Source organism: Sycon ciliatum, chromosome 2 (assembly GCF_964019385.1).
Source record: "Sycon ciliatum chromosome 2, ocSycCili1.1, whole genome shotgun sequence".
Lineage (NCBI taxonomy): Eukaryota > Metazoa > Porifera > Calcarea > Leucosolenida > Sycettidae > Sycon > Sycon ciliatum.
Window position 1 is genome coordinate 12,012,689 of NC_088644.1, and position 23,095 is coordinate 12,035,783.

The 23,095-nt window shown below is 48.6% G+C and overlaps 2 protein-coding genes across 2 annotated transcripts; one reads left to right on the forward strand and one right to left on the reverse strand.

Annotated features, from left to right (window-relative positions):
* Positions 1–325: 325 nt before the first annotated feature.
* LOC135808729 (UV radiation resistance-associated protein-like) lies at positions 326–23,014 on the reverse strand. The gene is made up of 18 exons (XM_065321953.1): positions 22,595–23,014; positions 20,945–21,056; positions 20,097–20,131; positions 19,639–19,702; positions 19,172–19,302; positions 18,683–18,787; positions 18,251–18,316; positions 17,767–17,801; positions 17,425–17,530; positions 14,570–14,651; positions 13,198–13,242; positions 12,805–12,889; positions 11,954–12,041; positions 4,474–4,534; positions 3,782–3,953; positions 3,148–3,232; positions 2,112–2,200; positions 326–1,273 (listed from the first exon to the last, which is right to left on the reverse strand). The coding sequence occupies exons 1-18, from the start codon at positions 22,652–22,654 to the stop codon at positions 802–804; spliced, it is 1,893 nt and encodes a 630-aa protein (XP_065178025.1). The 5' UTR covers positions 22,655–23,014; the 3' UTR covers positions 326–801.
* LOC135808727 (nematocyst expressed protein 3-like) lies at positions 6,826–10,706 on the forward strand. Its single transcript, XM_065321952.1, has 2 exons — positions 6,826–7,535; positions 9,741–10,706. The coding sequence occupies exons 1-2, from the start codon at positions 7,124–7,126 to the stop codon at positions 10,115–10,117; spliced, it is 789 nt and encodes a 262-aa protein (XP_065178024.1). The 5' UTR covers positions 6,826–7,123; the 3' UTR covers positions 10,118–10,706.
* Positions 23,015–23,095: the final 81 nt, after the last annotated feature.

Sequence of the window (23,095 nt, forward strand, 5' to 3'; positions counted from 1 at the left end):
TAATTATCGTGGGTTCATGCATTGGCATGGATTGCCAGTGTAGTAAGCTTTGCACAAGAATAATGGGCGTTTAATGGGTCACAGGAGAGCATCTACTAGCATAGCAACCACATCACCAGCTTGCGTTATGGCGAGGGTGGTGTTATGTGTTTTCAGCATGTTGGCACGGAAGTAACTTAGTTTCTGGGAGACATCATTTTCCACTCCGCAGAACCGCTCAATGTGTTTTATGGCCACGGCAGTTATACACACGCACGCACGCACGCACGCACACACACACACACACATCCAAGCACACATCCAAGCACACAAGAACACAATGTCATACAAAGTGACCGTAGCATTCATTCCGAGGAAACGCAGGTGTTTTATTAAAGTACAGTTTCAAATGCGCTGCTCTCGAGGTCAAGGCAGGCAGGCAGGTGTAGAAAAATTCTTTTAGAATTGTAACTCACAACTTCCAATGACCAGCACACAAATCATATCCCCAATCAGTTCATACGGATTCTCACAACACTAAACCATCGTGACCAGCACGACTGTTGCTGAAGAGCTAAATAAAAAAAGCTTCTGCTAAAAAAATAAAGAAATAGATCTAAACGAGTGACACAAAGACGTTGCGACCAGGAGCCTTTGTAAGGTGAGGCAGTAGAACGTGAGATGGGCGTGCGAAGACGATACACTTGTAGGGTGTGCACGGTGGCAGCACAGCACATGCACAGCACGCGCACAGCACACGCACAGCACACACTATTGAGACCATAGCTCGGACGAAGGCGGTCACACCGACAGAGGCCAGTGTCAAGACTTCAACGCAGGTGCTGGAATAGACTTGCCCCCGGTGGATATATGACGGACACGCGACTGTATGGTTGGACTGCAGTTTGCACTGAGACAATGAGAAACATCATCGGCCGAAACAAGCACTGACATTGGTGAAATCGGTGCGCTGTGCTGCCGCCGATGACCAAGAGAACGGGGAGTTTTGTCATCCTCGTTACCAGTAGATTCGGTGGCCGTCGTTGCTACAGGCGTAGCGGTGTTCGATGCTTGTGCTGATGTGGCTGCTGGAGACGCTGGTGGCGTCCTATATGTGTCTGGTCCTCGAGGGGTGAGCCGGGACATGGCGAGAAGGCTGATAGGCGATCCTGACGGCCCTTCAAACGACGGAATCATGGGAAGGGAGCGAGTTGGAAATGGTAGCCCATCGACGGTGTTGTCGTCCCGTACGACTGGCAGCAGTGGGCGAATAATCTGCTCACTGAGACGTTCTCTGTACAGCAGCAGCAGCAGCAGCAGCAGCAGCAGCAGCAGCAGCAGCACATAATGCGTGTGGTGTATTCAGTTAGTATTGAATGGATAACAGCGGGAGTCAGCGTTTTATGACATGAACACGGCATGAAGGTTTGAGTACATGTACTCGTGTGTGTGTGGGATCTGCGTAAAGAACATGTTCTGCTCCTCGTCCACACTGAGATATAACATGCAATGCGTAGTGGGAATTTCCCGTTCCAAAATACGGTAGTTTTCTGACACGGCCACTGACTTTTCTGGCAAATGTCAGAACATACATGTATGCTGCTATCTCACTGTGGACACTGGTTGAGGCTCAAAACTAATGGGCCATTCACACTACGCCCGGAATGTAGCGTACGTGACGTTTCCGTCTGGATAGCCATGACAACATGGAACGTGGCGGGAAAATCGTACCCCTGATACGAAAACGTAGACGACGTATCCAGACCCCTGTACCGAGTTTCGTTCCGTCGTTCCCAGCAGTTTGTGTTCAAAAGAAGCTGTCCACACAGCTGTACGAGCAGCGTGTGCTGGCCTGTGATAATGCACCTGCATGAAAACGACGTCTGCCAGTACGTCGTATTCCAAAACGTGACACGGATTGTAACGTAGTATGAATAGCCTATAACACCAGTCCGGAGCATTGCACATTGCCACATACGGAAGGCATGAGTAATGCATGTGAGCACGCTGGGATCAGCAGTGCACTGTTCAACACCCCCACACAACCATGTCCAGGTGGCTGTGTGAGGAATTGGTGGAACGAATTACGTCATTGCGCAATGGGCTTATACAAGTCCGGAACGTTCACTCACCCGATGACAGCGAATCTGTCCAGCAAACTCTTGATGTTCTTGACCGTTAGTCGGCCGTCCGCAGTACCGAGGTCACAGTAGAAACGGATCTGAATGACAGAGTCATACGAAGCAGGAAGAGCATGTTCCATGTTCTACACATTATACTGATCATTGGCATTGATAACACAGAGGAGAGACTTTTAAATTTGCTGTTGCCACCAATCAGGCAGCATAACTCAGCTGCGCCAGAACACCTTGGTAGTGTGGGCTGTATTGACCAGTGCTAAGTGGTATGTAGTGTAGGCTGTATTGACCAGTGCTATGTGGTATGTAGTGTAGGCTGTATTGACCAGTGCTATGGGGTACGTAGTGTAGGCTGTATTGACCAGTGCTATGTGGTATGTAATGTAGGCTGTATTGACCAGTGCTATGGGGTATATAGTGTAGGCTGTATTGACCAGTGCTATGGGGTATGTACGACGTAGTGTAGGCTGTATTGACCAGTGCTATGGGGTATGTAGTATAGGCTGTATTGACCAGTGCTATGTGGTATGTACGACGTAGTGTAGGCTGTAGTGACCAGTGCTATGGGGTATATAGTGTAGGCTGTATTGATCAGTGCTATGGGGTACGTACGACGTAGTGTAGGCTGTATTGACCAGTGCTATGGGGTATATAGTGTAGGCTGTATTGACCAGTGCTATGGGGTATGTAGTGTAGGCTGTATTGACCAGTGCTAGGGGGTATGTAGTGTAGGCTGTATTGACCAGTGCTATGGGGTATGTAGTGTAGGCTGTATTGACCAGTGCTATGGGGTGTGTACGAGTAGTGTAGGCTGCGTACACATTCACCAGCAGCACATGCTACGGACAGTGCATACAGTACAGCCTATGGGGTCTGCGATGTCAGAACTTCACATCACGTGACAAACCTGTACCCACTACCTGCGGCGCGCGCGCAGGATAGCTACAGGGTCGTTGGATAAAGAAAATACATTTCGTTGCACACTATTGGATTCGTGGACTCTTGATGGTAACGTTTTGTTAGTACATACCTGTGAGATGTTTTTGTTGAGTAAGAACAAACCGTACTGGAATACAGTGTCCTTGCTGGCACGTGTCTGCGGATACAAATTACACCTGCAAGCAACCAGTACCGTTGCATGCACACACACACACACACACACACACACACACACACACACACACACACACACACACACACACACACACACACACACACACATACGCACGCACGCACACACACAAATAGTACAACGTACAGCCGGGTAAATACTGTACACTCATTTTTATAACTTACAACCCGTGGTCCCCTCTCACACAACTGCAGCAGATTACCAGCATCTTTTACTGTTCCAATAGAAAGAGATGAAGAGCAATGGTCTCCCTCTTACAGTAGTCACCGATATGACTAGGCCCTCCCCAACACGGAACATCTCATGTGTTCCGTGTTGTAGGTGTTCATATCACAGACATGGCTGTATACAGCAAGCATTAAGTCAAGTTGTACGGACTGGGGCATACCACACTAAACAAACAGTCACACACTGTGAACACATTTCTGAAAACCGCATGTATCCGTTGTGCAGCCCCCCCCCCCCCCCCACCCAGGCGAGCACTCTTCATAATCGACGGGACTTCATCAAGCAAGACTATGCCATCACTTACTCTCCTTTGCTGGCAGCCAAAGATGAAGCATCGCTGATACTGTCCCGAATGACTGATGTAGAGCCACGGTATATGATAGGGTAGCGGAGCGGCAAGTTCAGTATTAACGCCATCATGTGTAAGAGGTGTGCTGCGTAACCAAAACCAACGCCGATGACTTCATCCCGCTGACCTGTGCAGTGCAGGATCATATAATTATACATACATGCACATACATTGTACAAACACACATACATACATACATACATACATACATACACGCATACATACAGAGTAAGATCAGGTCCCACAGCTGAGAAAAGGGTGCTCAACATCAAAGATGGAGCAACGACACACGAGTCATCAGTTGTCTGATGAGTGCCTTTGCACGAAACTCAGAGTAACAACAAATTTCTCGGCTGCCCATCGCTTGATGACTTGTACATACACATACATACACACAGCCACATGTAAACACATGCATGTGCGCACGCACACACACACACACACACATACACACACACACACACACACGCATACAAAGGTACAGGTACAGGCAATTGCCATCCTTGGCCATGATGTACTGGCCTACGGCCACTCTTCCTAGAAAAGAACAAAGCAACTTTTGCAGACCAGAAGTTTGCTTGACAGTGGACCAGGACGAACAGTGTCATTGTCAAAACAAATGGCATCCTGCACAAGGATCACCTTACTTGACAGAGCTTCGGCGTGTGGTACCGGAACGCCAAGGATGCAAAAGACATTCCGTGCTTGCTGCACAGACACACACAGACACACACACAAGTGTGCACGTATGCACACACATGCATATGCACAGACAGACACACAGACACACACATGCACGCACGCAGGCACAGACAAACAAAGGAAAATGTCAGGAATGGTGACAATGTCCTCAAATTGCTGATGGTGACACCCTGAGCACAGAAATTCAGAATCAAGATTCAGATCTAGGAAGCATGCCAGGGTTTGTTACCCTTCAGAGTACACCAAGGTTTGACTTTAGAAACGGAAAGATAGGTTCTGAATTCAGATGGTGCCTTCTCCATTGGGAAAGCATATAACTGTCTTTCCGTATTGGGATAGCTCACGGAACATTCCTGGCAGATTCGGTGAGTGCCTACAGGCTGGGAGCCCGCCTAACTACAATAGCAACACTGCTGCTGCAGATTGTCAACGGCTGCGGAAAAACAGACACCATCTTAATTCCGCAGCTGCATGTACCCCAACACCACGGGCCATAACGACGCCATTGTTTCAGCTGTTAAGCTCCCTGGAACCGGAACATTGAGGTCCCGAGTATGGGGGGGGGGGGGGGGGGGGAGAACTTATACTATAGCCAAGGTCGCTTTACAACTGATAAAATACGATAATTTCAGCGGAGCACCAAGCTATGAGTGATTTCGGAGACCTCATCGAAGTGCAATATGGATATCCTTCATATCATATAATGGGAGAGAATGTTATTTCGCCTTTTACAGTTATCTGACTCAAGAGAGGGTGGCGGAGATGAGAGAGATAGCGCCAAATCTGGGAGACCTAAACGTTGCACATGATCGTCGATGTTATCTTTGAGCTGAACACAGCATCATGTGTGCGGCTTGATGACACCACAGTGGGCGAGAACAAGTCAGTACAGTGAAAAACAAGCCACTTGAAGATGTATAAACTATAAAGTCAACCTCATAAAAACGACCTTGCGTATAACAACAAGTCGCGAATAACGACCCAATCATAGGACCTAATGGCTACTTGACTGCATACGTGTACGTTTCAGCATCACGAATAACGACAAATCGTGAATACCAACATTTGGTATCATGCACGATAGAGAGTCGTTATTCACAAGGTCGACTGTAGCTTCGTATCCAGAGTCCGCAAGGTAACATCTACGAGGTTATCAAGGCGCTGTGTCCTTATCGTATTTCTCTCAGTGAGAAGCTCAGCGAAGAGTTTGTCTCACTCAAAGGTCCAGAGTGGGCTAGTCTTCAAGATTGGATGCATTTACAGGAGTCATGCCAAGTCATTAGAGTACGGTCCTTGCCGGCGAGTGCAGACAATGACAAGCATGGGCATACCACGGCGTTACCAACGAGACTATTCGATGAAGTACACGTTGGGAATCGTTTGAGGTTGGAGTTTGATGACTCCTGCTCCAGCTCTTATCAGAGAACAAAAGCAAGCTTCGACATGGTGAAGAATGCCCTTCTGCTCGCCAAGATATGTCTGATACTGGACTCTCAGCCCACACACAACAGTGCTTGCACTGGTTAGAAAGTTCCTGCCCCTGCTGTACAGTACTGAGCACAGGCTAAAGTAAGTTGTCAAAGAGGCAAAGTACTCGAAGTATGTGTAACTAGACTGTGTCAACTTTGAAGAAGAGTCAAGCAAGCCACTGCCCTCCGCGGCATGGCATGTACTGCTGAAGCACACATATCAACATGTCCAACAATGTCGGGAAGAAGAACCCGGAGTCGCAGATAAACACGACGACATGCGACACGGAGGATAGCAATGGCGGGCACGGTAGTGATGACGAATCAGTAAGCCTTCAACGCCTTGAGTCCAGTGGTGGTGATACAGGACACGTACACCTTCAATCTTCGAGCCAAGCAGCGATGGCGACGCAGGTAGCTTTGTGTAGAAAAGCGGGTGTGCCAGGGACAAAGAACAGTCAACCATAGCCATGGCAAGGTGGGTGAGATGTCCTTGGTTCACTGATCAATCATTGCATCCACAAGCCTATTATCCACGCACACGGCTAGGATAGTGTCTGCATGGTAGTTTTCCTGCTGTCAGCACTCTCGGTCTCCCACCGGATTTCACCCGATTGCATGTGCTAATCTAGTGTGAAGTTTCATGCCGAAGCTTGATAGTACATTAACATGTAATAGTACATTAACATGTAATAGTACATTAACATGTAATAGTACATTAACATGTAATAGTACATTAACATGTAATAGTACATTAACATGTAATAGTACATTAACATGTAATAGTACATTAACATGTAATAGTACATTAACATGTAAATATAAGTTTCCGTGCATGGCACGGTAAGTGAAGTTAGCAACCCACCAACAATTACATTCCTAACATAATTTGCACGTACTTGCCATAGCGCATCACGTGCCCGTGCAGAACACGCACTCCGAACTCCCGCGCCCCGGCACGGGACCACGCGGAGCATGCGCATTACTCCGGCTCTCGATGCTGTTTCTTCTTCATCCTTGCTGCGCCAACAGTCAGATCGCTTGACAACCTTGGCCAGTTTTTGAGCAGTTTTTGTTTGAGCTTGAGCATTTTTGAGCATTGAGCACTCTCCATTTCCGAGCAACCATGTCTGAATCTCTGTCAATGAACGACGCCAAGAAAATGCGCTCTGTAGAGCTGCGACAAGAACTGGCGGCCCGCAATTTAGACACGACGGGGACCAAACCCAGGCTGCTGACTCGCCTGCTCGAGTCATTGGAGTTCACTGCAGCGCGCGAGGACTTGGCCACTCAGGCAGCCGAGCAGAACCTACCCCAGGCAACTGCTGCACCGTCCCTGAGGGACATTATCCGGGAGGAAGTCCGTGCTGCCCTTGGAAATCAGGCCGCAGCTCCAGCCCCGCCGGCAGCTCGCACAGCGGCACCCCCACCGCCAGCTCACGCAGCGGCACTCCCACGGCAAGCACCAGCACCTCCGCAGGACGCTCTGCCTGCTCCGCATTTGGCGGCTGCCGTCTCACCGCCAATGAACCCCGCAGGTAAGAGAACGTTTTATGCAACCGTGCCGAAAGCCATTCACGATAAAGTAGTAACTGGCCAATTTGTTGAATTGGGCTCATTGTTGCCTAACCCGTCCCAAGGGGACACTAGCCGCAGCATTCTCCAGATCGACCACGACAGCTCGCACGGCGCAGTGGTCCTAGCACCGGCCAACAGGCCCTCCAGGAAGGTCGAGGACATCGACACCTGGCTCGACGCCTGGACAACATACTGCGCGATTTACGCCACAGCACACCCCCCCCCCCCCCCCCCCCCCCAGGGCCCCAGAGCTGTTTGCGTACCAGCAGATTATCCTGAAAGTAGCCCGGAAATTTCGATTCGAGGCCGTGCAGGAGTATGACCGATCATTCCGCTCACTCCTGGCCGCGGACCCAACCATGCGGTGGGACGCAATAGTCCAGGACCTATACACAATTATATTTGACGCGCGGGCATTTCGTCCCTTTCGGCCCACCGGCAGCAACGACGCTCGTTCCTTTCGGCCCAACAGCAGCAACGACGCTCGTTCCCTTCGGCCCAGCAGCGGCAACGACACGGTCGACAAAGAAGTATGCCGCCTCTTCAACCAAGGAAACTGCGTCCGCTCCAACTGCCGCTTCGCCCACAGCTGCCTCTCTTGCGGCCGCCTCGGTCATGGCCAATCCACATGCTCTGCTGGCCAACCCCGCAGCTCCAATTAGCTCACACGCGCCTTGGTCCCCTGTAAATATTCCCCTGCTGTTCGAAGAGCTATCCCAGCACCCCGATAACGATTTTGTGCATTCTCTCTGTCACGACATGCGCGTCGGGGCCCGCATTGGCTATCACGGTAATAGATCCCGCCTCATCGCCCCTAATCTCCCTTCCGCATTGCTCAACCCTGCCGCCGTCTCTGCTTACCTTCAGTCTGAATGCACGCGTGGCCACATGGCCGGGCCTTATTCCCAACCCCCATTCCCTAATATCCGATGTTCTGGCGTTGGCATCGTGCCCAAGAAGTCTGGCGGCGTACGCCTCATCATGCATTTATCTGCCCCTAGCGGCTCTAGCATTAACGATGGCATTTACCCTGACGAATTCTCCCTGCATTACGTTACGGTAATGACGCAATACGCTGCATCTTCCAGCACGGCCCCGGAGCTCTCCTCTCTAAGGTTGACATGAAGCACGCCTTCCGGCTCTGCCCTGTTTCCCCTGACGACTGGCCCCTACTTGGCATTTTTTGGGAAGGTTCGTACTATGTCGATAAGGTACTACCATTTGGCCTCAGATCCTCCCCGTTTCTGTTCAACAGACTTGCCGACGCTGTGGCATGGATTGCAGTTAATAATTACGATATTGTTGATTTGCTGCATTACCTAGATGATTTCTTTCACGTCCAGCCGCCCAACTCCGCAGCTATGCTCAAATTCAAGACACTGCTGGCTGTATTTGACATGCTGAACATCCCATTGGCCGACGGAGAGGACAAAGTGTGCCCGCCGTCAACTTCAATAACGTTCCTGGGTATCGAGCTCGACACAGCCGCCTGGGAGCTGCGCCTCCCGGCTGCGAAACTGGCGGACCTACGGCTAGCACTTGCCGCGTGGCTGTCGAAGCAGATGTGCACCAAGAGGGAACTGCTGTCCCTGGCCGGTAGCCTGTCTTTCGCAGCCAAAGTCATTCCAGCGGATCGCACGTTCTGCAGACGCCTGTTCGACAGCGCAGCAACGCTCCCCAGCCTAGATGCACCGGTAGCCGTACCCTCGGAGGCGAAGCTTGACATCCTGTGGTGGGACGCCTGCATCAGCCAATGGAATGGTCGGAAGCCCCTCATCGAGCCGTCCTGGAGCACAGCCGAAGACATCGGGCTGTACACCGACGCTTCAGGTCGACACGGTTTCGGTCTGGTTTTCGGCAGCAAGTGGTCCTATGGCGCATGGTCTCCTGACCAAGCTGAGCACACTATTGAATGGAAAGAATTGTACGCCGTGATGTTGGCCCTCTGTACCTGGGCACACACGTTGGAGGACAGACGAGTGCTACTCTACACTGACAACGAAGCAATCTGCTACATCTGGCGCTCTGGCACGTCCCCAAATAGAGCGGTCATGGACTTGGTCAGGGCCGGCTTATTGAAAGCCGCCCAGCACAACATTGTCCTCCTGCTTCGCCACATCGCCGGACACTGCAATGATCTTGCTGATTCTCTCTCCCGTCTGCAGGTACGGCGCTTCCGGACCCTCAACCCAACTGCCGACGCAGCGCCTACACCACCAGCGCAGTCCACCCTCCATCAGTTGATGACGCAGCCATGGAGCTCATCCGTCACGGCCTGGCAGACAGCCCCAGCGCGACGTACGCTTCAGTGCAGCGTTCCTACGAACGCTTTGCTGCCCTACGGCAGGTCGCGCCGTACCCGGTGACGGAGCCCAGCCTGATTAACTTTCTGAATTGGAAATTCTCGTCCGGCTCGTCTGGCTCGTCTCAGAAACTCTACACCCAGGTGCTGAAGACCGCCGGCAGGTGGCAAAGCTCGGCCTACCTCCGCTTTGTCCGCACCCCTGTCGCAGACAGAGCATTGCCAGCGGCATCGTTCTAGTCTCTGCCCGTTATGCTAATGGGTAGCCGCATTGGACGGCCCTAGCAACAGCGGTAGTGTACATATGATATACCTATTATACTATAACTATAGTAACGCTACTATAACTATAGTAATGCCGATAATTCCTGTTTGGGTCATGTTGTATTTTTGGGAGAACGGTAGGGATCGTGGGTCAGGCCGGCATTGAGCCAAGTGCGCCTACATGTGCTCACAAGTGCATCCCTACCGTATGCGTGTATTGACACGCCGGGCAATTGTTGCCCCCATTAGCCCTGGCATTGGCCAGTCTAACGCACATTGGTGCTTGCGATACTACGGCATTGGTCCATAGTATTGCATACTGCATGCGGCAATTGTTGCCTGCGATACTACGGCATTGGTCCATAGTATTGCATACTGCATGCGGCAATTGTTGCCTGCGATACTACGGCATTGGTCCATAGTATTGCATACTGCATGCGGCAATTGTTGCCTATGCCCTGATAATACAACGCGTAATAGCTCCCAAACAGGTCGGCTTGTGTGGTTGTTAATAGTACATTAAAGGGGAAGTTAAGGCAAAAATCAAATTTTCACCAGTTGTAGTCTTCGGGGTGCTGAGTCGAATGGTCTTGGTCCGAGGAAGCTGAGACGCTCCCTTCCTACTTGAATCCCAATCGAACTCGCGCACTTCCACCGAAACTGGGTGACTGCGCCCTACGAGATGGGGATTTGTATGCAAAATGTCACTAAAAGCGCCATTTCGTTCTTATAAAAGCACGGATGACCGCGATTGGCCCATATGTTGTAGTCTTTTGGACGCTGAGTCGACTGGTTTTGGTCCGAAAAGGCTGCGATGCAGCGTTCCTCCTTTATTCCCAATCGAACATGGTTGAAGAAGCGGTCACGTGCTCCTGGGTGCCCAAATCACCTGGTCACCACGCCAGCAGGCGACAACTTTCACACCAAGGTTCAACTCGAGTTCAACTCGAGTGACAGGACTGCACCCAAAAAAGGTCAAACAGGCTAGTAAGTTGTACCCTACAGGCACGGTGACCAGCTGACTGGTGTACGCAGGAGCACGTGACCGCTTGTTCAACCATGTTCGATTGGGAATAAAGGAGGAACGCTGCATCGCAGCCTTTTCGGACCAAAACCAATCGACTCAGCGTCCAAAAGGCTACAACATATGGGCCAATCGCGGTCATCCGTGCTTTTATAAGAACGAAATGGCGCTTTTAGTGACATTTTGCATACAAATCCCCATCTCGTAGGGCGCAGTCACCCAGTTTCGGTGGAAGTGCGCGAGTTCGATTGGGATTCAAGTAGGAAGGGAGCGTCTCAGCTTCCTCGGACCAAGACCATTCGACTCAGCACCCCGAAGACTACAACTGGTGAAATTTTGATTTTTGCCTTAACTTCCCCTTTAACATGTAATAGTACATTAACATGTAATAGTACATTAACATGTAATAGTACATTAACATGTAATAGTACATTAACATGTAATAGTACATTAACATGTAATAGTACATTAACATGTAATAGTACATTAACATGTAATAGTACATTAACATGTAATAGTACATTAACATGTAATAGTACATTAACATGTAATAGTACATTAACATGTAATAGTACATTAACATGTAATAGTACATTAACATGTAATAGTACATTAACATGTAATAGTACATTAACATGTAATAGTACATTAACATGTAATAGTACATTAACATGTAATAGTACATTAACATGTAATAGTACATTAACATGTACATTTACAGTTCCGGTATATTTGCCAAAGCGGACGTTGGGAGATCTGGTGCATCAAGCACTGTGTACTTCTCTCACCTCCACGATGGGAAAGATAATGCTGAGCTGCTTCAGCATGATACAGCGGCGAGCTTGTAGCGCTGTCCCCGTGCGGTACAGTACATCTCTAGCGTAGCACAGCAGCAGCAGCGGAAACAGCAGCAGCAGCGGAAACAGCAGCAGCAGCGGAAGCAGCAGCAGCAGCGGAAACAGCAGCAGCAGTAGCACAGAACATTATGAGTAAACACATGTACCAGTGCAAGTACATACACATGAATGTTACCAAGAGTACATAACCCCCCAGAGTGTGCAACGCCGATCCAGCTCTGCATAGGGTCTTGGTCGAGCGGAATCGGATCTTCTGATGTCATGCGTACACTCCACACCAGTGCAAGGCCGGTCTCGAGGTAGGGCACCATTGTTTTTGATCCAAGAGTACCCGCGACTCCCCGGGTTCCCTTCAGATTTGTACGGTATTATGACGCAAAGATCCGATTCCGCTCGACCAAGACCCTAATGCAGAGCTAGATCAGGCGTTGCACACTCTGGGGGGTTATGTACTCTTGATGTTACGGATGAGCACTAGCCACTTCCTTGACTACCTACTCTTGCCTTTGTTCACAGTCCAACGCCAACACAACACAACACAGCATACATGTATCGTAGTCCTGCACATGTACTGATCACCATTCAGGATCTATCTCAATGCCACTCAAGGGATTCTAGACAGTTTTCAGCAACACCAACAACACCTTCCATTCCATGTAGACAGTAGAAGCTGAATGGCTGGTAGATGCAAGGACCTCAGTCTGTATTTCTCCCTCTGTCGTGCACAAGACCAGTGGAATGCAACAAGGATGTGGAGCACGGAGCGAGCATGATTGGCATACCTTCGGCTTTGTAAGTGTTGTAGTGTCTCTTGGCGATCACGCTCAGAGCTAGTCAGTTGCTCTTTCCGCTCTGCCAGGTCACAGGCTGCAGCCAAAAGTAAAAAGCACAAAGCACAATTAATTGAGGGTTGCCACTTGCGACTAAACATTTTCGTTCCGTGGAAATTATCGATAACGCCAGATGGCACCCTGACGTGCATGTCAAACTAACCATCGCTTACTAGGGCTTAGCATGATGAATACCCACTGCTGTCCGTACACAAACCGGTACGAGATGTATGTGATTATGACCACATCACATGGCCATTACAAAATAGAGAAAGTACTAAACAGTGGACTGGGAGAAGCAAAGACGTGCACGAGGTGTAACAAAGAAAGGCAGTGCCTCCATACCTCTTTCTTTCAGTTTCTCCTTTTTGCTCTCCGCCTGTTGTTGCTCTGAAAGCCGTGCAGAATAGCAGCATCAACATCAACATCAACATCGGCAGCAGCAGGAGCAGCAGTAGCAGCGATAACAACAGTTGAACACACATGCAATGTTAAAGGACAAATACAGGTACAGTACAAAGACCACAGCGGACATGAACAATAATACTACTACCTCCGACAAGCGAAACTTGGCGCGTTTTAAAAAAAAAAAATTTGTGTTGGTACCACAACTAAGTTACTTCAAGAGGCTGCGAGGTACGACTTACTTGTAGCTCCATGCAACCGGGTGCAGGAAGCCAAGCGACGAGCTGGTGAGTGGCACATGGCTCAGACTTAGTCAGAGGCAAGCCAGTCTCTCGTGTACCAGCAAAACAGTGCGCGCGTCCATTCTGCGAAGGAGAATCGTCGTGCTTTCGCGTTGCAACGGAAAACCAAGGAGTTCTCTCTCTCCACTTGGTCACTCCGCCAGCACAGAGTCCATACGTCCATGCCAAACAATCCTAGCGTCTTTCAATAGCCACCAGAGCGATGCGTCTCTGGTGGCTAAGGAAAATCGCCAGGAATTGCTGCAGGCAATTTTGGACAGTTGGCGAGAATACCCGGCAAAATAGTTGGAGTCCAGGCGCTTGTGGAGGTGTTGCACAGTTCTTACCACGTCAACCTGGATAGTGGCGGCAGAAACGACTACCCTCGACACCGTGGCTCGAGCACAGCACACAGGAGCGACATCGAGATTTTCAGAGCGATTACACCAGAGGTACTTGCTGCAAGTGAATCCGCTCTAGTCGCACTTTCGTCTCAAAACAGGAACAATTCCTCTCCAGACGAAACTGCGATCTCTGAATCAGAGGAGAGTGATTCAGCCGAACAAATGTCTCTAATGGCCTTGTTGAGCAATACAAATTTGAATTTTGGTGAGTCAATCATTAGTTTTGATTGTAAAGTGTGAGTTATTTCTAGTTATTTGAAGTAAAAAAACGCGCCAAGTTTCGCTTGTCGGAGGTAGTACTACAACAGTGTTAACAGTGACAATGAGGTAGCGGCGGCACACGATCTGCAAAAGAAGAGAAGTTCAACATCATGACATGCAACTACAACTGCATGCACACTACACTGTACAGTACACATGCACCAACATGATTGTACAGTGCTGCTCAATGAAATCCAAAAGAGCTAGTCAACGTTGCGCCCTGAACCAGTGAACATTCCAGTGTTCGCAGGTCTGGGACTGCACAGTGACCGGCGCGGCGCGTACATGCACTTGACACACACGCGATTGGATTTCATTGAGCAGCACTGTACACGCACACTACAACACGGTACAGTACGCACTCACCATCTAGTAGACATTGTTTCTGACGTTGCAGCTCCTGCTTCAGCACGTCAATACGAGAAGAACTAGACTCACACTGCGCGGCCTGTGGAAACAGCAAAGAATGGCACAAACCCAAGAAGGGACTAAGAGCTTGTGTAGCTGCAATGAAAAAATTAACCAGTTTATATGCTTGAGCTGGTGAGTAAAGCAACACTGCACACAGCAGCTTGCTTCTGTTTCAGCTTGAAAGAAGTACGTGCTCCCTTATCACTTCTCCATGGCAATTACTAGTATACAGGTCCCAGAACCACATAGGCAGATACTCTGAACAGCAGTGAGGTTCCGAGCAGACTTACATAGCTATAGCAATGTAGAGAATGTAAACAGAGAACGGAACACAATGCAACGGTACCCCTCCCCCTTCGGTCACCATCGAACACTCCACTTATATGCTTCCTCTTTATCCACAATATTCCAAACGGCATAGGTCAGTCAGTAGGTCAGTGTGTGGCAGTGTTCAGCAGCTAGCACAGCTCAGTCAGCACACTGCTGTCAAAGCCCTAGTCGTGACAGCATACATCTACTCATGCTACTGTTAGGTCTCCATTCTCTCTCACACTTTCCCACTTTCCCACCCTCCCACACTACCATCCACCCACTCAAAGGACAGCAACCGGCCATATTATCGCTCTGTCACGAGGCGACGACTTGGGCGTTGGGAATGGCGAAGTCCAAGGATTTCAGCATGTTGCTAGTGTCTTGGTCGACCTCGGTGATTTCACCATCCAAAGCATCACCATGATACATCAGGTACGTAGTTGTCATGGTGTTTACGCTCCTCTTCCGGAAGTTCGATCGAGATGCCACGGACTGGTCCCTGCCGGATACGATTCATCAAGTGAGTGACAAATCCAACAATTTTGTTGCAGAGACGCTTGCTTGGGATAATCGCAATCCCCTCACACAAAGGCTTCTTTGTGTGGAAATCTAAGGTGGATAGAACATCTTGATAATGACACAAGCAGCTTTTTTCGTGGTCTTCGTCCCAACGCGACCCATCTTGAACGCTTGAAAAGAGCCTTTCTTATTGAAATGGTAACAAACTTTTAAAAAGCCAAGGGGACGAGGCGTCCGTTGGATTAAGCACTTGTCGGCATAATTATGATGTCTTGAAAACCCGTCCGGGCGCTCAACATGGAAATGCTGATGATCTTTCGCGATATCCTTTTGACAAGGCACTGCCAATGCCAACAATTAACTCGCTCCATGTTGTCGCTGTGCTTGTCGGCGTTGTCGGTGATCCTCTGGGAACCTCTTTCTGTTATTACTGAAGCTCGACTCCCAGTTCATGTACTGCTTTCTGCGATGCAACGTACCACTCTCTTCTTCACAGAACGCTTTCATTCTTGTTATTGTCGATATCTTTCGAAATGGACAGAATGCTATCCTTTGCCGGACTTACGTGTGTGAACAGTTGCTCAAAGCGTATTTGTCTCCCACCATGGTCTGCCCAAGCGAATTCACACCGGCCAGGGAAAGAAATTTGAATCATTACTGTTTCGCCAGCTTTGTCTGCATCTCGACATTGCCAAGTCACGAACTACGCCATATCATCCACAAGGAGAATGCACAAAGCGTACAATGTCGAATGCAATGAACAATGCTTGTCCGTAAGGTGACCTCGCTTATCCACGCTGGTCGTGGAAGGGGTAACACTCCCTCCAGCTTCGAGGATGATGTTCCTACAGCAGTATATAGCCAATTCCCCCCCCCCCCCCCCCAGCAGGTAGAGATCTAAGGCAAAAGCGCAAGCCTGAAAGGCCCACAGAGAGTCCGGTGCCGCACGAAACGTATGATGCGAGGAAAAACAACTGGAGCTGAGAAGTCTACCCGCCAAGCACAGGTTATAGCGGCACTACTGATCCAGACCAAACCAGCCACAATCCCAGTGAAAGCCAAGTTGTGAGCCACATGAAGCGGATCAATAATTATTTAAAAATAATACTAATTAGGCCCATCATTGTGCTCCGTCACATTATCACCATGATTGTACTGATTTGAGAAGTAATGGTTCTTCTTCTTCGTTTTGTCTCGTAATGTCTATTCCACCCTTTTAAAATGTTCCTCTTTTCCCTCTATTTTCTCCTTCTATCATGTCTTTACTTTTCCACTCCAACTTAAGCTTTTCCCACCCAAGTTATCTTCCGCGTGGTCACGGGTCCTTTAGTAGGGGCGGTATGTTAGGTCTCCACTCCTGTATATCGTCGTGTCCCCGCATGCACCCTGCAACTTGCACTCTAGTAATCCCGTGCACCTAACCACCAATGTATCCCGCCAACTACATGAACCATGGACCTGTACGCATAGTTCCCGCTCCTTGATCCTTCAGACATGCTTAGCCCAGTGACCCCGCACAAGTTCTCCCATTCCTGTATCATACATTATTTCTCCGTTGGCCTGGGTAGATGCATACGCGCTCATCATGCATAGTTGCTACAGCTGCCTAGGCCATATATCTAGCCGTGTTTTAGTTCTGATCTCTCTCTCTCTCTCTCTCTCTCTCTCTCTCTCTCTCTCTCTCTCTCTCTCTCTCTCTCTCTCTCTCTCTCTCTCTCTCTCTCTCTCTCTCTCTCTTCTCTCTCTCTTTGCCTAAGAAGCATGATTCTGATTCTCGCTGTACCTTGTCCTTTCTCTCACTGCTTACAAATAAAATCCTTTTTACTTGTAAATATTTTTTTAGAAAAAGAGTGGTACAAATTGTTTACAAAGATAGAATTTTTGTATTCATTAGTTTGAGGGAGAGATGCATTTTGACGATACATTTCCAGATATGTCGTCGCTCCAAACAACATCGTCAGTGGATAGAGCCTACTTACAAAGTTCTGCCGCTCGGCCATCTCTTGGCCGCGTTGATTGAGAGCACAGTAGGCCTGGCGTGCTTTGTACTGCTTGGTGGCGAGACGCCGATGAATAGTATTCAAACTGCAACAAGACAATACAGAGACGAGAATGTGATTGCACACACACTTGATCACTTGTTTTGTTTTTTACTTCTATTCGGCCGATATTTTCGTTTTAGGGTTCACAGGCATTGAAGACCTATGGCATCCCAATCCAACTGAAAAAAGGCAGACTTGCCATGAGTAACCTGTGAACTAACTAGCAGAAAAGTTAGCATACTGTAGCCTGCAGATACACGGGAGGTTCTACTGACTTACTGTGAAATCTGATGATAGCTGTAGCTCTCCCGAACCTGCACACACACACACACACACACACACACACACACACACACGCGCACACACACGCCCGCACGCATGCACACACGCACACACACGCACACACACACACACACACACACACACACACACACACACACACACACACACACACACACAGAACAATATGATTTATAGGCTTAACTACGCCAGAAAAAGCACTGACATTGATAGCCAAACTTGGACAAAGTAACTTCAAACATCCGCACTCTTCTTTCGATGCTGCAAGAACAGGAGACTGGCCTATTTTCCTGGTCCATACGTTAGTTTGTAATACGGCTGGCTCTAATCTACAACGAAGAGGGCAGAATTAGCCTACTAGACTCAAGAGGCACAATCTCTGGAGTCTACACACGCCAATGTCGGTAGGAAATCAGAGCATAATGGAACGGAGTTTTGGTTGCAGTGCGGCACAAAACCTCACCGATTCTTTATCAACGGTGAGCGTAGGTATGGTCAGTGTAGCTGCCAGTGCCTTCTGTGATAGTCTCTGAGTGTACGGAATAGGCAATGAGGAAAACAAAGACAGGGAGAAACAAGCAGCAAGCATCAGTATGACTGCAAACACCAATAGCATCACAAGCAAATATGACTCATGACTGGGGTTAATACTCAGCACCACAAGCAAATGCGACTCAGGACTGGAGTTAGCACACAGCACCACAAGCAAATTTGACTCGTGACTGGGATTAACACACAGCATCACAAGCAAATGTGACTCATGACTGGGTCACACAGCATCACAAGCAACTGCGACTCAGGACTGGGATTAAGATGGTCCACAGTACACTTCTACAGAACGCTCACACACTTCCGCAGGCGCAGGGAGGCGTGCATACACGCGGTGGAAACATACCTCGTCCGCCGGAGCAATGTAGTATCCATCAAACATGCCGAACAAAAGAAGGTTGGGATCCTTCCTCCGTACATTCGGGTCCTTGACATCCCCTAGGCGAAACAGCTGTTGTTTCCCAGTGCAGAGCATCAAACAAGTGAAGACAACAGTGCGAAGCGTTAGTTAGTTGAATCAAGAGTGCAACGGGATAACACTAGCATGGACAGAAAGCAAGCACGTTCACCTCATTGCATTGCACAAGACTAAGTTACAAAGCCATTACACTGTTCACTGCGAGGAGCACCAGTGCACATCTTTCAGTAGTTACCAGACGGGAAGAGCACACCTCTCTGCTTGTTCGAGCTGCTTTACAGGCTCAGTGCACAAAAAGAGAGGAGATTATGGCAAGGGGGAGTTACCCTGAATATTGATACCGGTACTAAAGAACAGGCACAAGGACAGCTGCATTGGCAGTCAGTCAGAACGGCCAAACCAGCAGCAGCAACTCACATGATCACACGCATAGACGAGGGCCAGGAGATCAACCGTCCACTCAATGGCTAGCTTGAATGACTCTGCCGGCGTGGACTTTCTTCTTACTTGTGCTCTGTAATTGCTGACCCACACCCGTACTACAATAGCTAGAGATGGCAACCGGGGTCAAGGAACATAGCAGTGGTAGCTAGCAATGGACAGTGGTGGGATAGTGAGACGTTCTAAGTACATGTACCGTACGTGTATGTGTATGTCAGAACGTGCATAGAATTATTCATGCCAACAACGATAGGCAGCCATTTGCTAAACGAACACCGACCCCCCCCCCCCCCCCCCCCACACACACGCATGTGCGGGCATGCACACACACACACACACACACACACACACACACACACGCACACGCACGCACACACACACACACACACACAAACAAAGTAGCATTATGTCACACAGCTGCAAACTACTAGTAGTCAGGATACTGCTAAAGGAAGGCATGGCGATATCCTCCACCAAGTTCAGATCAAAGCTCTTCCATGAAGGGTTCTGGTATACAAACAACAAGAGCAAAGAGAAGGAGAGAGAGGATATCAGTCTCAAAGAATACATTACACTTCATACCAAGTCTTCATGAAGCCTGAGCACTTCCGACAAAGTAGTGAGTGCACCATAAACTCGATGTGGTCATTTCTTGTTACAGGTGGGAAACCCAGATTATAATGTACAGGATACTTCGACTTATTCCTGATGATGGGCCTGGCCCGAAAATTTGAGCTAATGTATATCAATTGCAGTGTAGCCTAGAGACCGTTAGAGAGAGTGTGTACAAGGTGTGTGTACAGGATGTAAGGATACTTCGAAGTACCTTTAAACATGCTGGCCCTATCAAGTTCAATAGCAGTGGTATGGGACCAAGGGAGACTCAGATGAAATGACTTACCAGTGAGTCGTGGACGATCTCACTTCGGTAGAGTTCTACAAAAGACGGAGCAGAGCACCATACAGACTGTGTCATGATCTCATCATGAACGTGGACAAAACCGACACAGGCACAAACTAAAAGCTTGGTAGACTGACCACACGATACAGTAAACCAAACCCAACGGTGACGATGAGGACAGAAGCAAAACATTAGCCGAGCACCCGTCCCACCCCTCGAAACAGCGCTGTACGGAGGAAATTATATTTGTCAGCATCTACGACTTAAATGTTGCTGGTGTAAATGAGGTCGGCCAAAGAGCACATGTGGTGGAGGGGGAGCAAATTGATAAAACTATGGCCTCCCAAATCACGGCTCAAATATTTTTTTCAATCCGGAATAACATGTTTCAGGGCAGCTTAAAAATCGTATTTTGACGAGCTTCTGAACACAGCCTACAGTAGACTCGTACGCCCAAGAACGCAGTTTCAGAGGGCCAGCCTAGCAAAGTTCTTATTTTTCAGCGCCCCAGGCTACGTTCTTATTTCGCGTTCTTACGCGTCCAACATGACCCGTGACGCTCATATACAATGCACTTTGCTCTACATGTACCGGTTGTACACTTTACATGCACGCGTAGTATGTAGCGCTGCACTGGGTGATGTTTTTGCGAGGACCCGACAAGAGTTTGTGGTTGCAGACTTGTTTTTCATGTACTCGGAAACGTGAAATACCAAAAAAATCGCGTTCTTAAAAATCTTGGAGTTCGTTCTTAAATCCAGGCTGGGGCGTTCTTAGATTTCCAGCCTGGACGTTCTTGGGCGTACGAGTCTACTGTACGTGCTAGACTGCAGTATGACAACACATACCGGCATTAGGTGGCCGTGCATCGTGCAGGGTGAAGTAGGACGAAAGTAGACCAGTCATGTCCTTCACGTACAGACGCCTGATGTTGAAGTTCCGCAAGTGCCTGGCACGGCGCTATATGTACACACACATACACACACATACACACACACACACACATGGGTGCAAAAATCAAAGGTTAAGCATTCATACAACACTCCTTTGGGGACAATTTGGTGAAAACATTTTGGTGAAATAATTTTTTTAAATTTACAGAATCTCATTCGTATGGACTCTTGGAAAATGAAGTTTTCGACTGATCACAGCGTTTTCCAGCGCGGGGGGGGGGGGGGGGGAATAGAGTGAAACTAGCTCTGTCATGGCGAGCGGTGCTGGGTGCAACAAGAGTCCGCAAAATGACATCCGCAGTTTCTTTGGCAAACGAAAACCAGATGACCAACGGGGCAAAGCAGTCAGCACCAGTGATTACACTGTGTTAACTGTCTTCTGCCATACTTCTAACCCCAGCCAACTTTGAAGACCATTGAAGACTACCATTGAATTCTACCTATCAGAATTTCCAAATGCGAACATAATGTCATTGGGGATGAGGAATCTCTTCGCTGGAAAACAAAATGGCTGTTCGTACCGGAATCTCAGCGGCCATTGACACTGGAAGCCACCCTGAAGGCCAGCAGCAGTGATAGTTTTCGCAATATGACTTCACTGATCAAGCTGTGTATGCTGCATTGCCACTCAGCTTGGTCTCAAGAGAGCACCCCTCCATGATTTTACAGCCAGGGAAAGGGAAATCGTACGGCAGAGTGAAGCTAACTTAGCTAAGTTTGTACGGTGTGAGAACCTTAGTGTAAGGTCACACTTAGCATGGATTGACTGCACAAAGAGCAATGTGTACAAGATACTCGTACTAGTATGCGTCGTGTGACCTACAGACTGGACACCACCACAACACAACCACAAAAGGGATATGGTGGTGGGGCGCTCTCGTGGTACGTTACGGTACATTTACTCACAGTATTATTGAAACAAAATACAAGTTATAACCCCCCCCCCCCCCCCCCTCTCGATAGTGCTACTTGGAAGCAAGTGGATTTTTTCCAACCATGCTACGACCCACAATCAATTGGGAATGTGTGGCTTGGCACAAGGGTAATATGGATGCGGCAAATGAGATTTCGGCCTTCGGCCACTGGTTGGTGGGTCAGGTATGTCCCCCCCCCCCCCTCCCCCTATCGTATACGAGCTGCACCTGACACTTGATTATCGGGTGGTGGAGACCTATGGAATCAAATTTCATCCTTGAAACACACGACATGTTTTGATACTTCCACTAGTGCACTACAAGCTATCAATTTCCACGCCGAACCCCCAGATTCATGTTTTGCTGCATTTAGCCTCCAAATTATTTGCACCCAGAGATTGAAATACAGAAAGCAGAATGCAGCCAAGGACACTGAAAACTGGGGTTGAGCTCTACCTCCACCAATAGTTATTGGTTCATATTATTTTATGGCTGTGTTGTTGAGATACGAGCATACGAGAAGAAGAAGGTGCGAAATATACTAAACATGTACTGAGTATTGGGAAATAGTCTCGCACGTAAAATTGAGCATACAATGTAGTTTGTGTAGTAGGGGGGGGGGGGCTGTTACCTGGTGAGTTGGCAGATCGACATGCTTTCCAATCCGAGGAGGCCTCAGCGACGAAGACATTTCAGGGAAGAAGCACGTCACTACTGCCGTATTCTCAAAGTGCAGACACTGTCCAGAATTCACTATGACTGCAGAGACTAATGAATTACTTCGTGTACATAGAAGGTGAAATTCTTGATTGCAGAAGTTACATTTCAACTATGGTAATTGTGAAATTCTCAACTACCAAACTAACTACAGTGAGAACTCGCACTCAAATCTACCAGCGCGAAAGACAACAGGGGAGAGGAAAGGGCTTCATAGCACAAAGGTGGTACGACCTGCAACTACAAACTATCTGTGCATTCGTTTAGGACAACTACCGGCATAATGTGCCTTGACATACGAATTCGCGAACCGAGCAAGATCACAAAAGATTGAATTTTTTTGAATACCAAAGCTGATCGTGTCACGATTATGTGCAGCGCAGCCGCAGGCACACACCCTCCCATGACAGGTAGC

Excerpts from the sequence above, each read along its gene's own strand:
- LOC135808727 (XM_065321952.1), top strand. The coding sequence starts at position 7,124 with ATGTCTGAATCTCTGTCAATGAACGACGCCAAGAAAATGCGCTCTGTA. Across the intron at positions 7,536-9,740 it reads ACCGCCAATGAACCCCGCAG|GTACGGCGCTTCCGGACCCT; the intron begins GTAAGAGAACGT and ends TCCCGTCTGCAG.
- LOC135808729 (XM_065321953.1), bottom strand. The coding sequence starts at position 22,654 with ATGTCTTCGTCGCTGAGGCCTCCTCGGATTGGAAAGCATGTCGATCTG. Across the intron at positions 12,042-12,804 it reads CAACACTTACAAAGCCGAAG|AGATGTACTGTACCGCACGG; the intron begins GTATGCCAATCA and ends GTGCTACGCTAG. Across the intron at positions 1,274-2,111 it reads GACAGATTCGCTGTCATCGG|AGAACGTCTCAGTGAGCAGA; the intron begins GTGAGTGAACGT and ends GCTGCTGTACAG.